General features: G+C 38.1%; 1 protein-coding gene across 7 annotated transcripts in view; it reads right to left on the bottom strand.

The window, feature by feature from the left end:
- SCML2 (Scm polycomb group protein like 2) overlaps positions 1 to 24,576 on the bottom strand; it is a 78,988-nt gene extending 54,412 nt beyond the window's left edge. For 6 of the 7 annotated variants that reach the window (XM_079124155.1, XM_079124161.1, XM_079124156.1 and 3 more), the window contains exons 1-3: positions 23,835 to 23,923; positions 4,337 to 4,382; positions 39 to 107 (exon numbers count right to left, since the gene is read on the bottom strand). In XM_079124155.1, the coding sequence (XP_078980281.1) occupies positions 39 to 107; positions 4,337 to 4,382; positions 23,835 to 23,846 (127 nt within the window). In that variant the 5' untranslated portion in view covers positions 23,847 to 23,923. Of the gene's footprint in view, positions 1 to 38; positions 108 to 4,336; positions 4,383 to 23,834; positions 23,924 to 24,517 lie in introns of those variants that run through there. The other variant, XM_079124157.1, reaches the window with a different exon arrangement.
- Between the last annotated feature and the right edge of the window lie 378 nt (positions 24,577 to 24,954).

The raw sequence follows: 24,954 nt of genomic DNA, 5'->3' as shown, positions 1-24,954 counted from the left end.
AAGAAAACCATGTTGTAGTAAACTACTTTAAAACCTACCATTTTGCACAGATGATGTGCTTGAGTGAGGAGTTTTCTCTTGACTCTCCTTCTTGACTTCCATCGAATCTAACAAAAGAGAAAATAGTCAGCAATACCAAAAGGTCACAGCATTGGTCTGAAAGAGCATGTTAAAAAAATAAAATAAACCTGAAGTTATTCTTAATAATCAGCACTCAAATAGCCCTAGACCCTTTAATTTTTATGACTAATATCCTCGTTTTCTACATAGGTCTTACTATTTTCTGACGTACTATTCAATTTATAATTTGCTCACTTGATTTTGTTTATTATATGTCTCACTCTACTCAAATGAAGCTCCACAAGGGAAGGGATTTATTTTGCCTGTCTGGTTCACTAGAACAGGAACTGGCATACAGAACACTCAACCATTTGTTATAACTGTTATAAACCAAAATGAGCTGATCCTTAAAATGTTTAAATTCTATTACATTAGGCCTTGAATTCAATTCCCAGGACAACAAAAACAAAATAGCAAAAAAAAAAAAAAAAAAAACTTCCAAATTTACATGTCCTAGAAATAAAATGGATGCTTCTGAGTGCTCAAAACATCACAGGGAAGCTAGGTAATTCAATGGAGCAGGCAGTTTTTTCTGTCTTAAGATAAAGCGCTCAGGGCTGGGGTTGTGGCTCAATGGTAGAGCACTCGCCTAGCATGCATGAGGCCCTGGGTTCAAACCTCAGCACCACATAAAAATAAAATAAAAAGGTATTGTGTCCACATGCAACTAAAACAAAACATTAAAAAAGAAAAAAGATAAAGCACTCAAATAGCCCTGGACCCTTGAGACCTCACCATTAGATGTACCATTTCATCCACATATATTAAAGTATTTCTGAAAGGATGTTTTTTAAAAACTGAAGCATAATACTGCCATTATACCTCTAAAATTAACTAAAATGCCTTAGTATCATCAAATAACCAAGAGGTGTTCATACTGCTCCAACTGCTTCAATTATCTTAAGTGTATATTAGAAGCAGGACTCACTGTTCCCATATTGCAATGGTTGTTATGTCCCTTAAGTCTCTTTTGATCTGTAGGCTCCTTCTCCTTTTTTTCCCTCCCCTTGCAATTTTGTTGTTGTTGACAATACCAACTAGCTAGTCCTTTAGAGTTTTCCAATTAGAATTTTGCTGACTCCCTTCCCACAGCATTGTGTTCTTCTGGTCCTAGTAGTTTCTCTAAATTGGTATTAGTATTTCAATACAGAAAAATTTAATCATATTCAAATTTGGCTTTCTGAAGGAGAGGATAAGGTGATTTCATACATGATGTACATAAGAGGCTCCCAATATCTTAATATCTCTTTTTGTGATATGAACAGCCATGGATGGGTACTGCCTAGACCCATTAGTTTATCAGTGGCTACAAAATGGAGGGATTCTAATTCTAGCATTCATTCATTATTATCCAGAAAACTTTGTGTGGTACTGGGGACTGAACCCAAGGGTGCTTTACCACTGAGCTACATCCCCGGCCCTTTTTATTTTTTGAGACAGGATCTCCCTAAGCTGCTGAGACTGGCCTTGAACTTGTGATCCTCCTGCCTCAATCTCCCAAGTCACTGGGATTACAGACATGTGCCACCAAGTCCAGCACACATCCAGACAACTTCTGTAGAGAGAAACTTCCTCTCTTCAACCACTCAGTTACCCTGAGGTATAGATCACACAAGGAGGTCATATTCAACATATTTTTTTTCTTTATTCTCAAGTTTTCAAAATGATAAGTTGGATCTCTAGCAATCTCCACAGATGACCAATAGGTTTTACTTGTTTTTTTTTTATCATTATGAATTCATGAATTTAAACTTACTTGGTGTATTTCTAACCATTGCTGTTTTGGCCTTACTGATGCTCTGTCAAGTAAATAATAAGCTTCTTTTTTTTTTTTTAAGTTTCAATTCAGTATGGAATATATCTATCCTGTTAAAAATAAAAACTTAATGAAGTTTTTTTTCCCCTTCACAAACTGAGATATTCCCAAAACACAACTGTGTATATATCCAAAGGATATGAAATCAGCATATCAAAGACATCAGAACTTCCTGTTCATTGCAGCATTTCTCATAATGGCTAATAAATTATTGAATCAACCTGTGTGTCCATCAGTAGGCAAATGGATAAAGGAAATGGGGTAGTATCCTTAGAAAGGGAAACTGTCATTTATGACAACATGGATAAATCTGAGGGTATTATATGAAGTAAAATAAGCCAGGCACAAAAAAAAAACAAAAACAAAAAAACATGATCTCACTTGTATGTAGAATCTAAAATGTTGAACTCAGAGAATCAGAGAGACTCTGGTTATAAGAGGCTGGTCTTGGGGAGCTGTTTGTCAAAGGACACAAAATTTACATTGAACAGGAAGAATAAGTTCATGAGATCTATTTACATCATGGTTATAGTGATTAATGACAACTTTTTATATACTTGAAACTTGCCAAGAAAGTAGATTTTAAGTATTCTTACCACAAATAAATGAGAATATGTGAGGTAATGCATGTTAATTAGTTTTTTTAGGTACTGCACAAGTTATATATCAAAACATCATATTGTACACCAAAAATAAGGTAATTTTTACCTGTCAAAAAAGAACAAAATATTTCAAATATGCAGATTAAACCTATCCTATAACGTTTCACTAACCAAGAAAGATCCAAGAAAAATGCTAAATCAGGATGTGGATAACAGGGTCACCTGGGACACTGGTGGCAAGGGCTCACCCACCCTGTGTAGACAGCCTCTTTTGCTCTGGGTCAGCCTGATCTCTGCTGCCCTCTCCTGGCCAGTGGCTTGGCCCAACCAGATCTTTGCTTCAGTGGACTCAAGATGACCACTGCTGCTGTGAATTTGCTACTCCTCTACCTGGAACATGCTTCTTCTCCTTCCTCACCTGGCTAATTTCTCCTATCTTACCATGGTAGATGCTGGTGCCATTTTGTCTAGGCGTTGTCCCTCCATCCCTCCTTTGTGCTCCCTATCCTTACTCTGTAACTGTTCAATTGCTCTTCCTTCTTTACTTTTCCTTGTATTTCCATTTGTTGTTTTTAGATATACATGACAATAGGGTGTGTTCTGACATGGAGTGCAACTCATTCCAATTAGGATCCCATTCTTGTGGTTGTACATGATGTGGAGTTACACTGGTTGTGTATTCATATATGGACATAGGAAAATTATGTGATTTATTCTACTGTCTTTCCTATTTCCATTCCCTCTCCTCTTCCCTTCATTCTTCTTTGGATAATCCAATGAACTTCTATACTTCTCCTTCCTACCCTCCCTTGTTATGGGTTAGCATTCATACAACAGAGAGAGCATTCAGCCTTTGGTTTCGGGGAATTGGCTTATTTCACTTAGCATGATAGGCTCCAGTTCCATCCATCTACTGCCAAATGCCATAATTTCATTCTTTATTGCTGAGTAATATTCCATTGTACATATACATCACATTTTCTTTATCATTCATCTGTTAAAGGCTACGGAGGTTGATTCCACAGCTTAGCTACTGTGAATTGAGCTGCTATAAACACTGATGTGGCTTCTTAAAGAAGGACCTAAGAATGATGCCTTTCAAAATAACAGATCTACTTATTAGTTATAATTGAGGGACTTTAAAATATGTGAACGCTTAAAAGGGTTATAAACAATTCTTTCTGTTTAAATTATTTGATTTAAAAAAGTACACACTTACATTCACTAAAAAGTTCCATAGTAAGATTTTCTAAGATGAAAGAAAGTGAAAAAGGCATGACTCCTGCTCTAGAGAAATTCAATGTAGTTATAGACACTACCCCAAACTAATACACTTAACAAAATTTAAAGGACAGCATTCATCTAACCAGAGGAAATTATGAGAGATACAAGACTTGAAGGAGGAACAGGATTTAGCAAGGCAAATGTGTAGAGAATGTATAAAGGAAAGGGAAACACAACACAAAGCAAAGTGCAAATGAGTGTGGCATATTCATTGGACATTAAGCAGACAAGATGGAATGAAGCATTTTTAATCACTCAGAGTTAGATGATCTGGATTCTAACCTTGGATTTATCACAAAATATTGTATAACCTGTCCACTTAACCTCCCTCAGTTTCAGTTTTCCCATTTATAAAACTTGTACAGTAGGACATGATTGTCTTTAATAGTTATTCAGTTCTAAAATTCCACTTCTAAGCACTTAACATCTATGGTTTCAAAGGCTTTATTTCAAAAGTTCAGTATACCAAATGAGTAACTGAAAACATTATCATCTTTAGGTAAGTAAAGTTTACCTTCATTCACTGTTTGTCCCATAGTATCACTTCCTGGTGTTCTCTCCTACAAGGGGGGGAAAAACACAATTAATGCCTCCTTTTAGTGTAATATAATTCAAAAGAGTAGTAGTTAGGAATCAGTGATAGAATCAGACTATTTTGATCTCTTCCCCTTGAATAAAAGTGATAAGATTAGTATACCAATAGTTGTCTAGGAAAAGGGGGGCAATTGGAAAGTCATTGCTAATGGACATGTGTAGGGGTATGGCATTCCCTTTTTGGGGTGCTGAAATGTTCTAACATTAGACAGTAGTGATGGTTGTGCAACCTTGTGAATATACAAAAAACAACTGAACTGTATACTTTAAAAAGTTAAATTTTATAGTGTGTGAATTACATCAACTTAAAAATCAGATGAGTAAAACAGAGCAGATGGTAGATGTGACAAAGTTGGTATTCAAATTGAAGCCTATCCCAAAAGCTCACTTTTACCACACTGTTGCCAAGAGATGGAAGAATCATGATTGCTGGTGACACTTTTCAATCAAGAAGTCAAGTCCTCAAAGATAAATATAAGACTGCAAGAGCTAACCTAAGCCAGGTGGAATGGTGCACATCTGTAATCCCAGCGGCTCAGGAGGCTGAGGCAGGAGGATCATGAGTTCAAAGCCAGTCTCAGCAAAAGTGAGGCACTAAGCAACTCAGTAAGACCCTACCTCTAAAATAAAATACAAAAAAAAGCTAACCTAGTCAGAAGTAGGCATATGAAGAAAACACAATGTAAATACTCTAAAGATGTTATGTACATAGAAAAACCTAATATGGCAAATTATACCTGTCCTCCATAACTGTGTGACTGCAGTAAGAATATGATAATATGTACAAATGGTATTTAAAGGAAGCCTAGGGAGAATACATTTGTAAAGCTATCCAGAGGGCTGGAGTTGTGGCTCAGTAGTAGAGTGCTTGCCTGGCATGTGTGAGGCCCTGGGTTTGATCCTCAGCACCACATATAAATAAATAAATAAAATAAAAGATCCATTGATGACTAAAAAATATTTTTAAGATAAGCTACCCAGAGAACCTTCCGTAGTTGATTCGAGACATTTCTCAAGCCTCAGTCCCGAAATCCCACTTCTTCTGACAGTTTTCTCTTACTAACAACTATTTTTCTAGGTACTTGGCCTAGAGCCCCAAGTATGTTTGTTCTTTTTTCAATCACACATTCATCAGTGAACAATATACTTCATTTCCCTTTCCCCTGCCACATATGGGTTTCACATCTTCATTAGCTTCTACTAATGAAGGTAGCTTCTTCATAGCTACCTAGGCTTCTCTTGCCACCAACGTCTTTCTCTACCATAACCTACCTGATACATAATGTAAGATAGGGTCTGAACTGTTTTCTTCCTCCTTCTGCATCAACACTGGCTATGTAATTGAGCACAAAAAAATATATTTTGTGGAACATGTTTAAGACCCTCTACAATTTCAAAGCCACCTGACATCTAATACCCACAGCTATCCTCTGTAGTAGCACAAAAAAACTGTTTCAATAACTTATCATGACTTGTTCTAGCTATGAAAGATACCCTTTCCTCTTCCACTTCTTGAAATACTACTTTAAGATCTAACATAAATACAATCTCCTTCTTGAAGGCTTTCATGTTCCTTTTTTCATTACAAGCATCTGTTTCCAGGTGATCTAATCAATTTATATAACAAATATTTAAAGAATTCTTTTGATGTGTTTGGTGTTATATAAATAAAAGATATACAATCTAACACAAAATAACTGGAAATCTAGGACAAAAATATTAGCAAGTAGTTATTAAACAAAATAAAATACAAGTATGAAAAGAGAGGTACACACAGTGCTTTGTGGGGAGGTAGAGGATACAATTAACCAGGAAAATACAAAAAGGCTTCTCAAAAGAGGCACTTGAATTAGTTCCTTAAAGATGACAATTTCAGAGATCCAAGATGGCGGACTAGAGGGAGGCTGCATTCCGTGTCGCTCCGTAACGCCGGATTCAAGCAGAGGATATCTGTTTCTCGGTGAGGCAGTTTTTGCTGCTTATCGATCCCCTGGTGTTTACCCCATTTGTCTGCTGTGATGACCTGCAATCTGCCAGCATATCGACGCCTTTTTTGAGAGCAGATTGCTCACTGTCAGGCATCTATCATCTGCCATTTGCCTGCCTCTCGCCTGTCCATCACCTACCTTACCCCTATCCATCACCAAACGCTCGAGGTTCACCTCCAGATCGTCCGACAGCTGCCAGCAGACTGACCGCAGACCGCCAGTGCAGCACCACCTGCCTGCTGTCGCCTGGAAGTTCACTGTCACAGTACCTGCAGGTTTGATTACACGTGGCTGCCGCCATTTTGAGACAACAGCCAGGCCCCATAGGACCCCTGGCCGAACTGACTGAGCCTCGTCTCCAGGATCCCTCAGCCCGACCCGATCACTCCCTGCCTCTGGGGCCCTCACATCAACTGACTGCTCCCTGCTGTCAGGACCCCCAGACCAACTGACTGAGCCCTATCACCGGGATCCCAGACCGACTGCACCCAGCCACCAGGATCCCACAACTACACCAAACACACTGGACCCCTAGGACCCTTGCCGGACCAACTGCATCCCGTCTCCAGGACCTCCAGCTGACCACATTCACCGCTGAGCTGCAACTCCCCATTTGCCAACACATTTCGAAGCCAGAGCGGCCATCTTGGATAATCCCGGAAGCCACAGCTCCGATCTTCCGGTGGGGCAAATCCCACCCTGAGACGCCTGCTGGAGGCTTGAAGCTCATTGTCAGGTACCTCTCATGCTTCAGGCTACAGAACACTGGGAGGTTTCATTAGTATATGACTGCTATACACTAGATTTTCTTTTTTCTCCTTTTTTAAAAAAATTTGTTTTTATTTCTTTACTTTCTTTTCCTTTTGTTTACCTGTTCCCTCAGAGTCTCTTTCTCCCTTTTTTGCATGCTAACACCCGTTTTCTTTTGATTACACTCTCACCCTTTCTATTTTCTAGAACTTCTGTATATTCTTTTCTTATCCCATTAACAGCCACATTCTACATCCCTCTGCATCCTCTTTGTCCTCCATTAGAAACTGCAGACCTTACTGCAAACCTGTTTGTTTTACCGAAGATAACATTTGAACTCATTTTGTTTATTATGACAATTTTGTTACTGTCCCCATAGGAGCTATTTGGTCTAGGATTGCATAGTGTCTGATTTGGGCACTGCTAATATTGATCTCCCCTTAAAGAAAGGGTTTTGGAAACCTATAGGGCCACTATAAGCCTATAGGGGGAAATCTGCAATACCCCAGATCTGTACTGCTAGAGGGGAAGATACACGAACAACATGAAAAAACAAGAGAATAAAATGATCCAAACAAATCTAGATTCTATAGTAAGAGAATCCAATGACAGTATGTTAGAAGAAATGTCAGAAAAGGACTTCAGATTATACATGATTAAGATGATTCGCAAAGCAAAGGATGAGATAAGAGAGCAAATGCAGGCAATGAATGATAATACCAATAAGCTGAAAGAGCACCTGCAGGAAGCAAAAGATCATTTCAACAAAGAGATAGAGATTCTCAAAAAAACAAAAACAAACAGAAATCCTTGACATGAAGGAGACAATAAACCAAATAAAAAACTCAATGGAAAGCATCACCAACAGACTAGCCCACTTGGAAGACAGAACCTCAGACAATGAAGACAAAATATTTAATCTTGAATATAAAGTCGCCCAAACAGAGAAGATGGTAAGAAATCATGAACAGACCTCCAAGAACTATGGGACATCATGAAAAGACCAAATTTAAGAATTATTGGGATTGAGGAAGGCACAGAGATACAAACCAAAGGAATGAACAACCTATTCAATGAAATAATATCAGAAAATTTCCCAAACCTGAAGAATGAAATGGGAAATCAAATACAAGAGGCTTACAGAACATCAAATGCACAGAATCGCAACAGATCCACACCAAGGCACATTATAATGAAAATGCCTAACATTCAAAATAAAGATAGGATTTTGAAGGCCGCAAGAGAAAAGCATCAGATTACATATAGGGGGAGACCAATATGGATAGCAGCCGACTTCTCAACCCAGACTCTAAAAGCTAGAAGGGCCTGGACCAACATATTTCAAGCTCTGAAAGAACATGGTTGCCAACCAAGAATCCTATACCCAGCAAAACTAACCTTCAGATTTGAAGATGAAATAAAATCCTTCCATGATTAAAAAAGTTAAAAGAATTTACAAATAGAAAGCCTGCACTACAGAATGTTCTCAACAAAATATTCCATGAGGAGGAAATGAAAAACAACAATGGAGGTCAGCAAAGGGAGGAACTACCTTAGAGAAAAGCACTCAAAGGAGAAACCAAGCAGACTTAAAAACCAAAAATAAGCCAAATGACTGGGAATACAAATCATTTCTCAATAATAACCCTGAACATTAATGGCCTAAACTCCTCAATCAAAAGACATAGACTGGCAGAATGGATTAAAAAGAAAGACCCAACAATATGCTGCCTGCAAGAGATACATCTCATAGAAAAAGACATCCACAGACTAAAGGTGAAAAGATGGGAAAAAACCTACCATGCACATGGACTCAGTAAAAAGGCGGGGGTTTCCATCCTTATATCAGATAAAGTGGACTTCAAGCCAAAGTTAGTCAGAAGGGATAAAAAAGGACATTTCATACTGCTTAAGGGAACCATAAATCAGGAAGATATAACAATAGTAAATATTTATGCCCCAAAAAATGGTGCATCCCTGTACATCAAACAAATCCTTCTCAATTTGAGAAATCACATATACCACAACACAATAATTCCGGGCGACTTTAACACACCGCTGTCACCACTAGATAGATCTTCCAAACAAAATCCAAACAAAGAAACCATAGAACTCAATAACACAATCAATAACCTAGACTTAATAGACATATATAGAACATTCCATCCATCAAAGAGCAGATACACTTTTTTCTCAGCAGCAAATGGAACCTTCTCGAAAATAGACCATTTGTTATGCCACAAAGCAGCCCTTAGGAAATGCAAAAAAATAGAGATACTGCCTTGTGTTCTATCAGATCATAATGGACTGAGAGTAGAAATCAATGACAAAATAAAAAAAGGAAATTACTCCAAGACTTGGAGACTAAATAATATGCTACTGAATGAAACACGGATAACAAAACACATCGAGGAGATTAAAAAATTCTTACAGGTCAATGAGAATGACAATACAACATATCAAAATCTCTGGGACACTATGAAAGTGGTACTAAGAGGAAAATTCATTGCATGGAGCACACTCCAGAAAAGAATGAAGTCAACAATTAAATGACCTAACATTACAGCTCAAAGCCCTAGAAAAAGAAGAACAGAATAACAGCAAAAGTAGTAGAAGACAGGAAATAATTAAAATCAGAGCTGAAATCAATGAAACTGAAACAAAAGAAACTATTCAAAAAATTGACATAACAAAAAGTTGGTTCTTTGAGAAAGTAAACAAAATAGATAAACCCTTAGCCACACTAACAAAGAGAAGGAGAGAGAAGACTCAAATTACTAAAATACATGATACAAAAGGAAATATCATGACAGACACCACTGAGATACAGAACATAATGAGAAGCTACTTTGAAAATCTGTATTCCAACAAAATAGAAAGTACCAAAGACATTGACAAATTTCTAGAGACATATGCTCCTCCCAAACTGAACCAGGAGGACATACACGATTTAAACAGATCAATATCAAGCAATGAAATAGAAGAAGCCATTAAAAATCTACCATCCAAGAAAAGCCCAAAACCAAACAGATTCTCAGCCGAGTTCTACAAGACCTTCAAAGAAGAACTCATTCCAATACTTCTCAAAGTGTTCCAGGAAATCGAAAAGGAGGGTACCCTACCAAACTCATTCTATGAAGCTAATATCACCCTCATACCCAAACCAGGAAGAGACACATCAAGGAAAGAAAATTTTAGACCAATATCCTTGATGAATATAGATGCAAAGATCCTTAACAAAACATTGGCAAACCGTATCCAAAAACATATTAAGAAAATTGTGCACCACGATCAAGTGGGGTTCATCCCTGGAATGCAAGGAGAGTTTAATATCCATAAATCAATAAACGAAATCCATCATGTCAATAGTCTTAAGGATAAGAATCATATGGTTATTTCAATTGACACAGAAAAAGCATTTGACAAAATATAACACCCCTTCATGCTCAAAACACTAGAAAAAATGGGGATAGTAGGAACATACCTGAACATTGTAAAGGCTATTTATGCTAAGCCCATGGCCAACATCATTCTTAATGGAGAAAAACTGAAACCATTCCCTTTAAAAACGGGAACAAGACAGGGATGTTCTCTTTCACCACTTCTATTCAACATTGTCATCGAAACTCTAGCCAGAGCAATTAGGCAGACTAAATAAATTAAAGGGATACGAGTAGGAAAAGAGGAACTTAAGCTGTCACTATTTGCGGATGACATGATTCTATATTTAGAGGATCCAAAAACCTCCTCCAGAAAAACTTCTAGACCTCATCAATGAATTCAGCAAAATAGCAGGCTATAAAATTAACACACATAAATCTACAGCATTTTTATACGCAAGTGATGACACAGCTGAAAGGGAAATGAGGAAAAACAACTTCATTTGCAACAGCCTCAAAAAAAATAAAATACTTGGGCATCAATCTATCCAAAGAGGTAAAAGATCTCTACAATGAAAACTACAAAACACTGAAGAAAAAAATTAAGGAAGACCTTAGAAGATGGTAAGATCTCCCATATTCTTGGATCGGCAGAATTAATATTGTCAAAATGGCCATACTACCAAAAGTGCTATACAGATTCAATGCAATTCCAATTAAAATCCCAATGACGAACCTCACAGAAATAGAGCAAGCAATCATGAAATTCATCTGGAAGAATAAGAAACCCAGAATAGCTAAAGCAATCCTTAGCAGGAAGAATGAAACAGGGGGTATCGCAATACCAGAACTTCAACTATACTACAAAGCAATAGTAACAAAAACAGCATGGTATTGGCACCAAAATAGACAGGTAGATCAATGGTACAGAATAGAGGACACGGACACAAACCCAAATAAATACAATTTTCTCATAGTAGACAAAGGTGCCAAAAATATGCAATGGAGAAAAGATAGCCTCTTCAACAAATGGTGCTGGGAAAACTGGAAATCCATATGCAACAGAATGAAACTAAACCCCTATCTCTCACCCTGCACAAAACTCAACTCACAATGGATCAAGGACCTTGAAATCAAACCAGAGACCCTACATCTTACAGAAGAAAAAGTAGGTCCACATCTTTACCTTGTTGGCTTAGGATCAGACTTCCTTAACAGGACTCCCATAGCACAAGAAATAAAAGCAAGAATCAATAACTGGGATAGATTCAAACTAAATAGCTTTCTCTCAGCAAAGGAAACTATCAGCAATGCGAAGAGAGAGCCTACAGAGTGGGAGAATATCTTTGCCACTCATACTTCAGATAGAGCACTAATTTCCAGAATATATAAAGAACTCAAAATCTCTACACCAAGAATACAAATAACCCAATCAACAAATGGGCTAAGGAAATGAACAGACACTTCACAGAAGATGATGTACAAGCAATCAACAAACATATGAAAAAATGTTCAACATCTTTAGTAATAAGAGAAATGCAAACCAAAACTACCCTAAAATTCCATCTCACCCCAATTAGAATGGCGATTATCAAAAATACAAGCAACAGGTGTTGGGGAGGATGTGGGGAAAAAGGTACACTCATACATTGCTGGTGGGACTGCAAATTAGTGCAGCCACTCTGGAAAGCAGTGTGGAGATTCCTTAGAAAACTTGGAATGGACCTATCATTTGACCCAGCTATCCCACTCCTCGGCCTATACCCAAAGGACTTAAAATCAGCATACTACAGAGATACAGCCACATCAATGTTCATAGCTGCTCAATTCACAATAGCCAGACTATGGAACCAACCTAGATGCCCTTCAATTGATGAATGGATAAAGAAACTGTGGTGTATATATATACAATGGAATATTACTCAGCTATAAAGAATAATAAAATTATGGCATTTGCAGGCAAATGGATGAAATTGGAGAATATCATGTTAAGTGAGATAAGCCAATCTCAAAAATCCAAAAGAGGAATGATCTCACTGATAAGCAGATGATGACATTTAATGGGGGATGGGAGGGGGACAAGAATGGAGGAAGGAGGGACTGTATAGAGGGAAAAGAGAGGTGGGAGGGGTGGGGGGAAGGAAAAAATAACGGAATGAATCAAACATCATTACTCCATGTAAATATATGAATATGCAAATGGTATGCTGTTACTCCATGTACAAACTGAATTAACATGTATCCCATTTGTTTACAATAAAAATAAATTTTAAAAAAAAGATGACAATTTCAATGTTAAAATGCAGTGAGTTATTTGAAATTACCATAAAAAGTGAGCTCCTGTTCACGACAACAGCTTAAGGATTCTTTCAAGGTGATGATAAAATCAAAATCATTTGTCCTAAATATACTTTGTTTTACTGCAGATAGCCTTTACCATTTTTTGCTCGAGTCCATGTAGCTTCCGTGTTTTACTACACTGATTGTTTAAATGTTAAAATGTCTCTTTTAAAGTCTTCCCTTTAAAAGAGAATATGATCATGGTCATATGTATTTTTTTTCCATTAGCACCCCAACAGTGCTCAGTACAAGGTAGATTCAAAGTGAACACGAGTGAATATTCTATAATATTCACCAAACTTTAAAACATTTCTTTTTGAATATTTGAAATCTATACATTTCATTAGAGATTTGTTTTCTCTCCTCACTTTCCCCCCGTTAATTCCTATTTCCAAGCTTTATATTTGCCATATGCAAAGGTGTAACTTTTCGCTCAATCAAGGCATTGTTGTAATAGTAAATGTAAGATCAAACCAAATGCTTAAGCTTTCGTTTAGTCAAAGACTTCTGTGTTAGAAAGTGTTAACTACTCAATCTGTCTTAAACCTCAAACTAATGCACTGTACAAATAAAACTGTACAGTAAAATATTTTATCTTCCTCTTTATTAAAAAAGGCCCAAGTCTTGGAAGAGAAAATAAATCCCTAATGAAAGGAGAATTCTATTTCAAAGAAAGCTTCAAATATACAAACTATTTCTCTACTGAGCTTTTAAACTAAAAAAGATAATCAATTTAAACCAATTCAACAAAATAATCTTTTACTATCTCATGTGTATAAGTGACTTTATTAATAGACATATGGATATAACTCTATGTATTAAGGTTTACGCCCATAAGAAACAAGGCAAGGCCTCTGCCTTCTGAGCTCCTGTGGAGGATTTTCAGGCTGTTTCCACAATGCTGTTAACAGGTATCAAAGCAAGTCTTGTATGATACAAGACTTACCTGACTCTCTCTCCTCCTACACTGTAAAGTGATAGAGAATATGGTCCATACACTATTCTTCCTTACTGCTTTCCCACAGCTAGCACAAAACCTGCATTTTAAAAAGTAACCAAATGTTCACTGACAGTAAATAAACGGTGACTAAAAACTTGCTGCAAATGCAAATACATAAATCTGTATAGTATTATATAAGTAAAAGACTAAGTAAAAACTGGCAATTTCTTATAAGCACACACCTACCCTATACCAAATATTAAGAGTATGCTACCTACACTACTATATCTCATTTTATTTTCATGACTACACTATGAAATATATGTAGTAGTTAGCCTTAATTTATACATAGGAAAAATCATCAAGAATTTGGGTATTGACACAGCATTACTAGTAACCTCAGAGAATAAATCATTTCTTTGTTTTTTTTTTTTGGGGGGGTGGTACTGAGGATTGAACCCAGGAGCACTCTACCACTCAGCTACACTCCCAGACTTTTTTATTTTTAGACAGTCTCACTAAATTGCTGAGGTTAGCCCCAAACTTGTGATCCTCCTGCTTCTTGATTTTCCCATGTGTAAATTAAGGCTGTTCCTTATCGTACTAAAGAAAGTAGCTGTCATCTACTAATAGCATTATCAGAAAAGTTATATATTCTAACTAAAGCCAAAAGAAACAATACCACCTTGGGCTGGATAACTTTGAGATAATTATTCATGAATATATTACTTCCTTTAGGATAGAACTAAAAATAGCTTTTGGCCCTTAGTAAGCCAAAATGGCCTTGTAAACCCCTAAAAACTGGATTTTTTTTTTTTTTTACACATTCATCATCACCCACACCCCCCACAAAATTAGAATACAGATAAGTAAAAAGAGGGGGGAAAAAATCACCTATAACCCCACCATCGAATAATACCTGTCGCATAGCTTTCCCCACCCCCCGCCCCCCAGGGCTGAGGACCAAACTCAGGGGCCTTGCACATGCTAGGCAAGCGCTCTGCCACTGAGCTAAATCCCCAACCCCCAAATAATACCTATCATTAACCATGTGTTGTATATCCTTTCAATTTTTAAAAACCACATATGCAAGCCAATATACAAGATATATTTGAACTCTTTTTAAATATGTGCTTTCCAAAGTCCATATACCAATAATCTTCTAATGAAACTGTCCATATTATAAATTCATAAGGCCAACATTTTTAGCCAAAATGAAAATTGGACAATAAATATATGCTCTTTTAAAAAATCCATGCCTCAAGGAAAAATTCCACTATTCACAAGTTTGATACAAAGCAGGACAAGTTATTACTTATTTTGCAATCTAAAAAAAAGTGATAAACACCAAAGTAGGTAAAATTTACTAGGATTTGGGGGTAATTTTTTAAATTTATGACTATATCAATCATTATGCTTGATCACCAAAACTTTTCACCATTTTTCTATATACTTTTCATGTCTTATACTTCACTGTTTTAAAAAAGTAGTAGCAGTTCCAATATAAAAAAATACACTTACGGTAGAGCTTCTTAAAGTAAAAAGAATAAAAATATACTAGTTAGTTGGGAAATTTTTAGTACTCAATCTGAATAATTAATTTCTCTCTGGGCTTCCTAGTAGCAAAAATGAAAAGGAAAAAAAAAAAAAAAACTCGGGTTATATTAATCTCCCTACAAGATAAAAGTACATACAAATTCAATAGGAAAGGCAAACATTTGTAAAGAGCCTGATATAAAGAAATAGTGGCTAATTAAACAGAAACTATCTTTATAATCTAAGAAAGAAATAAAAATGAATTCTACTGTTCGTCTTAAAATGTCCCAGGCATTACACTGTAAATCACCGATGTCTTTCAGTCACAATAAAAGGATAGAGATGAATGAAGAATAGATTACCATTATCTATTGGTAAAACCTGAGTAACATCAACTAACCCACAGATGAATCCTCAGGGAGCCTCAAATAAATATACACTATGGAGATAAGAACATCAGCTCTTTCTGCAAAAAATTAGGAACCTGACATTCTATAGCTATACCTCACTTTCACAGTGCTAGTCTGCAAGGCAAACTACAAAAAGGCTTATCTTTGCTCTTGATATGCTTTGAATTTCTTTGGCACTACAAAAGACCTCCAAAGCAGTTCTCTGTATTATGTAGGAGAGAAAAATTTAGGGTGGAAAAAAATTTAAAGTTTTGTTTGTTTTTTCCAGCATAATGAGTAGTTGCTTCACTAAATGTGTATTAGGAACAACTCCACTGAATTAAAAAACATTTGAATATAAATAAGCCAAAATAAAAAGGTATTAGTGTAGTACCATTTTATAGTATCTGACATTGACATTTCCTTACAAAAGACCAGTTATACTAAATCTAGTAGCTGTATCTAGCAGGCTTTGAACAGTATGAACAATCTGGGATCTTCTATAAAACTATCTGGTCTGCAAACTGTATACTGTTTTAAAATTGAGATGATAAAGAAATCAATAAAAAGTTCGAAAATTTTACTTTTAAAACATTTTCTCAGTAACATTAAACAATATGAACAGTGAATAACAGTATGATTATTACCTTTAAAACTACCACTGCTCTTACCTGATTCTGGACAGAATTGTCACAATTTGTTTTAAAAAAAAAAAGTTTTAAAGAACTATTTAGCAAATGAATAGGTCTATAATTCTAAGATTTGGGGGTCTTTGGATTATTTATTTTCTGTTTTGAAGTTTTTCCCTTTTCTTTCTTTTCTCTTTTTTCCTCCTTCCAGTTTTTTGTTTTGTTTTTTGAGGTAAGGCAAACTACACCTTGAGTCTCTAATTAGAGATTACTACCTGAACAGTCAAAAAGGGTAAACATTTTGACAAGGACAGGAACTAAACAAGCTTGACAGAAATCTCCCAGGGCTCTTTTCAACTTTAGGCCACTGATCCAGTGTTATAAGATGGATACAGAATTTCAACTTGAGAGAGCTTAAGAATCAGTAAAGCTGAAAAAAATAAATTTGTGCCTAGAACAACAACAAGGTTTGCTTCCATATTTCCCAAATTCCTAAAGAAGGGAATGATATCCAAATTTAAACATTCATTATTGGACTTATTCACTGAACTTCCCATTTGAAGCTGTTGAAATTCACTTTTAAAATAAAGTGCTTATAAAAAGCATTTGACCCCAATGAAGACAATATCTGAATTTTTATTAGTATAGAAAAGATTCTCAACTATATTATATACAGATGTTCCTTGAATTACAAGGGAAGTGCATCCTGATAAACCCATCAGAAGTTAAAAAATCCTAAGTGAGGGGGACTGGGGATGCAGCTCAGTGGCAGAGTGCTTGCATGTGTGAGATCAAGTTCAAACCCCAGCACTGAAAAATAAAATAAATAAATCAGTCAGTCCTAAGTGGGAAATGAATTAAATGCTGGCAACAGGGCTGGGGTTGTGGCTCAGTGGTAGAGTGCTCGCCTAGCATGCGTGAGGCCTCAGCACCAGATAAAAAATAAATAAAATAAAGGTATTGTGTCCACCTACAACTAAAACTATTTTTTAAAAATGCTGGCAACACAGCAGTTTTTACCAGACTAACCTTCTTCTGATGACCAAAGTTACAGTAATAAGTATCAGTACTAACACACACCCATAATATGGAGCAGAGTTACTAGGAGACCTCCCTTTCTGCAATGTGGCCTCTACCTTCCTAGTGTCCTTTAATTGCTTTCCAAGACACTAATTAACTTCAAGACATCAAACCTCATTCAGTGCCTCAGTCCTCGTCAGTCCTCCCTCTCCTTGACACTTCAGGAGCCCTTTGTGAAAAGCCAACCCTCATTCCAAGCAGTTCTCTTCTCCTGGCCTCAAAGTATGTGTTATTCCCTGGTTGTTCTACCTCTATTATCCTTTTGTATCTACTTCCTCCTTCTGTCTTAGTCATTAATCTTCTCTAGTCACTTAGTCTTCCTCATGATTCTCTTCTGTGGCTGACACAACACATCTATGCAAATGACTCCTACATCAGCATCTCTCCTCTCAAACTCTCTCCAAAATTTCTAGGCTAGCCAAATGATCACCAGTCTGAATGCTTCACAACCACCTCAAACACCACATATTTAAGAAACCAAACTCTTTTGCTATCCAAAATGAGCTCGTCCTCTTCTGCTGAAAAAGTGTATATATCCATTCTTATCACCATATATAACTTGAATTGGACATCATTTTAAGATGGCACAATTATCTAAATTCACAAAAGTCAATAAAATAATCAAATGTTCCATTTTATGACATATCTGTAAAAGTCATCAGGGAAAAACTAAACACTAATGTTGCATCTACATTTAAAAAACAAATTCCATCTTTGAATTGTGAGTAATCAATATTAAGAAAGAACATGTTTTGGTACTAAGAATTTATCAAATCAAGTCTACTGGGTCAACTTAAGGTTTCTAGAGGAGTAATTTTAATTATGTCTTAGTAAAATCTACCCCTAACAAATTAGAAATTAATGTTTTTCTGTGTCAAAACAAATCCAAGATGACAACTATTTTCAAGAATTTTCAAGTTATCTAAAAAGATTATAACCTACAGGTGACATTAATCACTTGCAATTTTAAAATGATTTATGCGGAAGCTATATATTTGGTTAAGAAGTGTGTTATGTCAGAAAATAGAGAAATGAAGGACAAGTCAGGGGTTGCCAAAATCCCTGTTTATAGTTGTAAATTCCTCAGATTTTAAAGAACAGCCACAGGCTAATTGCCTAAAGACCTGCTGCCCACAGACATCTGTGAAGGACTGGAGTTAATGGCAGGGCATGTCAATTTACTACAGGCAGCTCATGGTGGGGCATTTTGACAAAAGAACTGGATCAGGTTACAGCCTGTTCCTATTATCACTACAGTCTAGATTTATGGTTTCTAACACTAGTCCTAGAAGAAATAATGGAAATGATGACAACAACAATCCCCACTAGACAACAGACTACGGAAAAGCAAGCAATAAACCACAATCTAAAGTGACCAGAAAACTAAACATCCCTGACAAAACTTCAAACATGAGGCAGGTGTCAGCAAATTACTCACTTAAATATGTGAATAACTTCTCAAAATCTCACTAGGAAAAAAAATCTCAAATGAGTTTCTAAACTAATCTAAAACTAAGCATATAAACATAACTTATTATTGATTACTATCTGAATAATGATATCTCAGTATCAAAGACACTTTCATTTGAATTATGAAACTCTACCAGGATAGTTTAAAACTAATACTATAAAAACTAATACTGATTACTTTTCAAATAACTTTAATGTGTATTGAAATACTTTTTAATAATTTAATAATATTTTTCAAATTTTTTCAAAGGAAAAAACATCAAAGAACCAAAGCAAAGGGCACCTATTTCCAACCGTATTCAGAGGCACTGAATACAGAGACCTGAAGAAGTACATTTGATTCAGGTTTTAATTTAAAAAATCAAAATCTTATACCAGCTAAAACTGATGCAAGGTAGGAAAAGCAACCAAATCTTAACAAAAACAAAACAAAACAAAAAACAAGAACTATGTCAAATACACATGCTTAAATAACTATGTCAAGGCTGTAAGGTACATACCAAACAAACGGAGCTGTTTGTTTGGAATTCTACATCGGTTAATCCTTTTGAGAAACAGGCTGAGAAAAATCAAATGTGTATTCTGAAGACAAGAAGCAAATAGCGACTCACCAACTTTTCCCTGAGAAAGGAAAATATCCTCAAGGTATGCCATAGAATTGTAATGTATCTGTCCCTTCTAAAATTTACAATGACACATTACTACAAAAGGTGGGCACTCTCTTTCCGCTCTTAAAACAGTTTGCTCCTATAAACCTAGGAAGGGGCAGAACCATGGTCATAAACCCAAGTCATGAGTAGTAAGTAGTCAAAAGCTATCTTCAAATGTTTCCCAGCTCTTTACACATGAAGATTCAATGAGCTTACTCTATTTAACTCTTTTAAGAATTTATCTAATGTACGTCAGATGATCATAAAATTAAGAGGCAGAGCACCCTAAAATAAACTGTTATGAGAACCAAAAAACTTATCATTTTTCACAAGATTATCCCCATTTCTTATTTAAAAACTTTCCATCACATGCCAGGAAAATGAAAGCAGAGAAAGGTTTAGGGACACGTTTAATCACAGCATAAAAACTACCCGTATTATTATTTCTATGGTTACCAAGGTTTACAGATACTAAACATAAAAGCAAAATAACTAAAAATGCCTTACTCATGAAAGCCAAAGAGCATATGCTCATTTCAAATCTCAGATTCTAAAATTTCCTCTAGTTTTCCCATTTTAGGTACCACCACCTCTGCTACCCTTTTTATAAGAGATGCTACTGAAGTAAAGGCATTTCTAGGATTTATATCAAGGTATAAATTAACTATACTATTTTTATCTAAGATAAATGGAAATGCTTTCTTTCATCTATTTTCCCAAAATAAAAAGATCATGACTATTAAGATTCCAAGCAGGAAAGGTAAACTTTTCAAAAACACCAACACTGGCCATTTTAACATTTCCAGGTTTTCAGTTTCTGCAATCAATCATAACAAATTCTAAACTATTATATACTAATTCTCAGACATCAATAATAATGGTTCCGAAATTCTTAGGAGTGCTTGATTAGCTCACTCCAAACCACAAAACATCTCTTGGCAATGTCAGATCAGTCTCCATACCACATTCAGCTCACAACTCTAATTCTGATAGCTGGCAGAGCTCACTTTGTTCTTGCACATCCTAAAAACCAGGAACATAACTATTAGGATACAGAGCAATTCCCAAGTAGGGGAGCTAATAGAGAAAATGAGCTCAAAGCTCCATGCACAAGTGGAATGAGAACAAAGCTGGTATAAACCGGAGGGGAGGGCAGACAGGGAACCTGGCAAAAAAGGGCTAGAGGTGACCAATAACTCAAATAGCAGAGGATCCCTTGCACCCATCACCAGTGTTCCAGTTACTAAAGTTACAAGTCATTAATATTACTCCAAAGAGAGAGGCAATAAAACACTCAAGTGAAATTTTCCTCCCCCATCCTTCAAAAGCTCAAACTAAAATTGAGATTTGGATCTTCCTCGTTTTCATTCAAAAGACTTGGTATTTACTCAGCCTTTTCCAGGCACTTTACCATAGTCAATTATTTCTCAGCGAGAGCACAGGATTACCCTGACCATTTCGCTGATTCGGAAACAGACACCAACAGCAAAGAGAACAGGGCAGGAAGAGGGGCTATAGGAAGCATCTGGGAGGAACAGGCAGGCAGCTAAAAAGGAACAAACCCAAAAGAAAATGAGTCACATGTGGCTTATAGCTGACCATCATAGCCCTTGTTATTTTTGAACTCAGATTTGTAAAATATTTTGAAAGAAGAAAAGTGCCTTAAATATTAGTAAATTAAAGGGCTGGGGCTATAGCTCAGTGGCAAAGCACTTGCCTAGCACATGTGAGGCACTGGGTTCAATGCTTACCACTACATAAAAATAAAATAAAGGCATGCTGTCCACCTACAACTACAAAAATATTTTTTAAATAAATATAAGTTAAAAATATAGCCTAAACTACTTGGACATATAAGTGTAGCTGCTTAACATTAAAAAATACCCAATCTCCAAATGATTTCAATTTATACCAGCAATTCATTTTTCCCTGAAGCCTAAACATGTTATTAGTTTGACATAGAAAATAACCTCCCATAAAAATGTACAACTTTATATAAGCATAACAGAAAAGGCACAAAGTTAAGATCAGGTAAGTCAGAAGTAACTTGCAATTACAACCAGAATTTTGTTTAGGAAATTATGACAAAAATACTCTGAGCTTGCCCTTTAAATAAAAGGAATACTTGTTCTACATTCATAGTGATTTTCTTAGTTATAAACTTGAAATATTCAGGAATAAGCTACTGGTGGAAAGCCTTAAACATCAGAAACTAACACACACAGCAGCAGACCCTGAATAAATGTTCCTTGAACTGAACTTCATACTCAGGACAGCACAGGTGCTTAGTAAAGACGCACTAGCTGAATCATAAATCAAAAGGACTGACCAACTAACTGCCTCATGAGAAATACTGATACCACCTCTTTAATACCTACTCCAATGTACTTTGTACATTTATGACATCATCAGTTTTAAAGCATCCTCACACACAATGCAGTACGGTTATAGTAATCTTTTCTCCCAAACTACCAATTTCAAGATAAATGGGGTTCTCTAGAGTTAAGAGGTATACACCCTTAAGAAGCTTATAAGGGTGCCCAATATATATGAAACATATTCAAAAATCTCAAAGCCATTTTAAGCCGTATTTAAGTCTTTTTTTAAAGCTATGGCAGAACAAAAGACAGCAGGTAAGTGCTCATAAACTCACTCCTTTCTCAAAATCCCAACTGGACTCACTTGCAAAAGCTTATTTTCACATTCCTTCCATTAACATACAAAATCAGAGCCTGAAAGAACATTCATCATTGGAAAAACGTTATTTAATAATTAAGGGGGGAAATGGCAAGGAAGAAAAAATTGCCATTGCTGAAGAACATTCCCAGTTACTGAAAAGAAATATGCATGTATGAACTACGTTATAATACAACTGCTCATCATAGGAAATTGTACTCCACAAACGTACATCTTAAAATACTCTTCCCTCAAAACAGAAATATGAATAGCTCTGAAAGCATTAAAATGCAGCAGTATCTGAAATTGGGAGGAAAAAAAGCATCTCCAATCATTTTGAAAATCATTTGATCACAAGCAAAACACATTCCCTGCCTCAGTTTCCCTCTACTAACCGAACTATTCACTTCCTAAATGTTCTAAAGTCACCCTACAGGCTCGTCTTCTAATTCTTCAAAACAGGCAAATTTCAAATTGTGACCACACTTTGTGATGTACGACAAGTGTTCGCCTTAAAAAAAAAAAAATCAATACTCTTAAACAGGAACCTGTAAGCTAATATCTGAGCTGCCCAAACATTTGAGGCAGCGGCGAACAGATTCAGCCCTGCAGGCTAAGTACAGAGCTGGCGGAACACTTGGGAGGCGGCGGCAAGTACGGTTCAGAAGGTGAAGCCAAGCATACAGCTCAGGGCGCACAATCGACCAAATCCGCGCCCCCGCCACCAGTTCTCCCTCTGCCTCTTCTTACTGACAAGCACTACCCAGGTGAAAACAAGCAGGCAATGTAAGGAACCCTTTCAGGGCTGTTTCTAAAAGGCAGCAGCAGTGGTCCCCGGACTCAAGCCGTGATGGACGACTCGGGGAGCGCTGCCGCCTTGCGGTCCCTCGAGAGACTCGGAGCCCCCTCACCCTCCCGCCCGCCATGCTGTCCCACTTCACCTCGAAGGCGAACGACCGGCGCACCCAGTCCCTGCCGGGAGCCCCGCGGCGTGCACCTGGCACCGGGACCCGCGCCTGCTCCCCGCCACAGACGCATCCTTCCGGGGTGACGTTCCCTCACAAAATCCAAAAGTTACCTCACAAGTCCCGGAAGGCGCCCGGGCGCGTCTGAGCCCAGACCTCGCGAAGTCATCCCTGCCTCTGAGCTCCGCCAACTATCCGCAATGCCCCCAGACCCCAGCCCTGCCCCACCTACCCCGGGGAGACAGCAGGTGAGAGCGCTGTCGACAAGGGAGCGTCTGAGGGGCCGCGGCCCGCCGCCCGAACGCCGCGGGCAATATGGGCCCGCCACCGGCGAAGGGGCTCCGGGGAAAGTGTGAGGGGCGGCGCGAGAACTGCTGAGGGAGGTTCGCGAAGCGCACTGTGAGGGTCAGAGGAGCCATGGCCTCGGGGAGGAGACCACCAAGGGTGGGCAACAGGGGTGCCGGGCCCAGCTGAAGCGGGACGCCGGCGGGGCGTTGAGGGGGCGTTCCTCGCGCGGGACGCGCTGCCTAAGGTTCCCCGCCTCCCGCCCCAGGGACAACGATCAGGGTCCGGACGCCACAACTCTGTTTCTCCGCTCCTCACGGAGCCCGGAGTCACCACGCACCTCGGGTCTCATCCTCGACAGCAACGAAATTCTGTCACACTAGTCCCGCGAGCCGGTACCGATCTTCACACCGCCGCCGCCATTTTTGAGAAGCCGCGCGCGGAGCCGCGCATGCCCCGCAACCGCCACCGCCGCCCCGCCCCCGCCCCGCGACCGGCCCGCGTGCCCTGCGGTTGCCGCGAGCACGCCCTATGACCGCTGCCGCGTGCCAGGTACTTAAGCAGTCAGCCCGCACGAGCACGAACGCGGGCAGTGGCCATCAGTGAGGCACTGAGAGCCCGGGAAAGCCTTTGGCAGATTTCCCTTATCTTCCCCCACCAAAAAAATATCAGTCACAGCCAATGCACTCAAGGCCCCCCGAGTCTGCGTCAAGTTCCATCCCGAGAACTCGCTCCCCTTCAACTCCTAGTCACCACCTACCCTGGCCACCGACCCAAAAAACAGGCGCTTCCCCAGAAACTCAAGCAAGTTCGAGCAGCAGAGAAAAAGTCGCTTGTTACAGCAGCTTGAGCAAAGCCACTCCTTCGCGGGTTGCAGCATACTCCCTGAAACAGCTCCCCCACTCCCATGGGTTTTTGCCACGCAATCCCCTCCCAGCCCTACTGCTGGAATAGTTGTTCCTTTCAACCCAGGCTTGAGCTAACAGACACTAAATTACTCCGAGGAGGAAGTAATTTGCTCACCGGCTTGAATGTGCTCAGAAGTGTACCCGAGAGTGCATTTTAGGGTACCCTCTGCCCGATCTCCCTCGCCCTGGGCCGAAACGGTAGCGGTAGCGCAGGTGGAGGTGGTACCAATAGAGGGAGGAGGAGAAAGAATAGCCGTAACCCGGCCCACCAATCTCAATGCACAAAATTCAGCAAACAGAAAGAAAAACGTCTGTCCCTCGTGGGTTTGGATATAAGCAGATTTCAAACTTTTGTTTGAAAAAAATAATACAATGTTCTATGTTAGCCAAAAGTAAACTATTGGCAGGCCTCCCCTCTCTGCAACTATTTCTAGAGCTGGTTGTAGGTTTTGCAGCTGTGAACGCCTTTATGTATAAGAGCATGATGTAATTTTAAAATCATTCTGAAATCAGAGCATAAAACCAAAACTGAACCCCCTAAAAAGCCCCAAA

Source organism: Sciurus vulgaris (genome assembly GCF_902686455.1).
Source record: "Sciurus vulgaris genome assembly, chromosome: X".
NCBI classification, from domain to species: Eukaryota; Metazoa; Chordata; class Mammalia; order Rodentia; family Sciuridae; genus Sciurus; species Sciurus vulgaris.
Note: the sequence above shows the minus strand (reverse complement) of the source record. Positions and strands in the feature narration are given on the sequence as shown.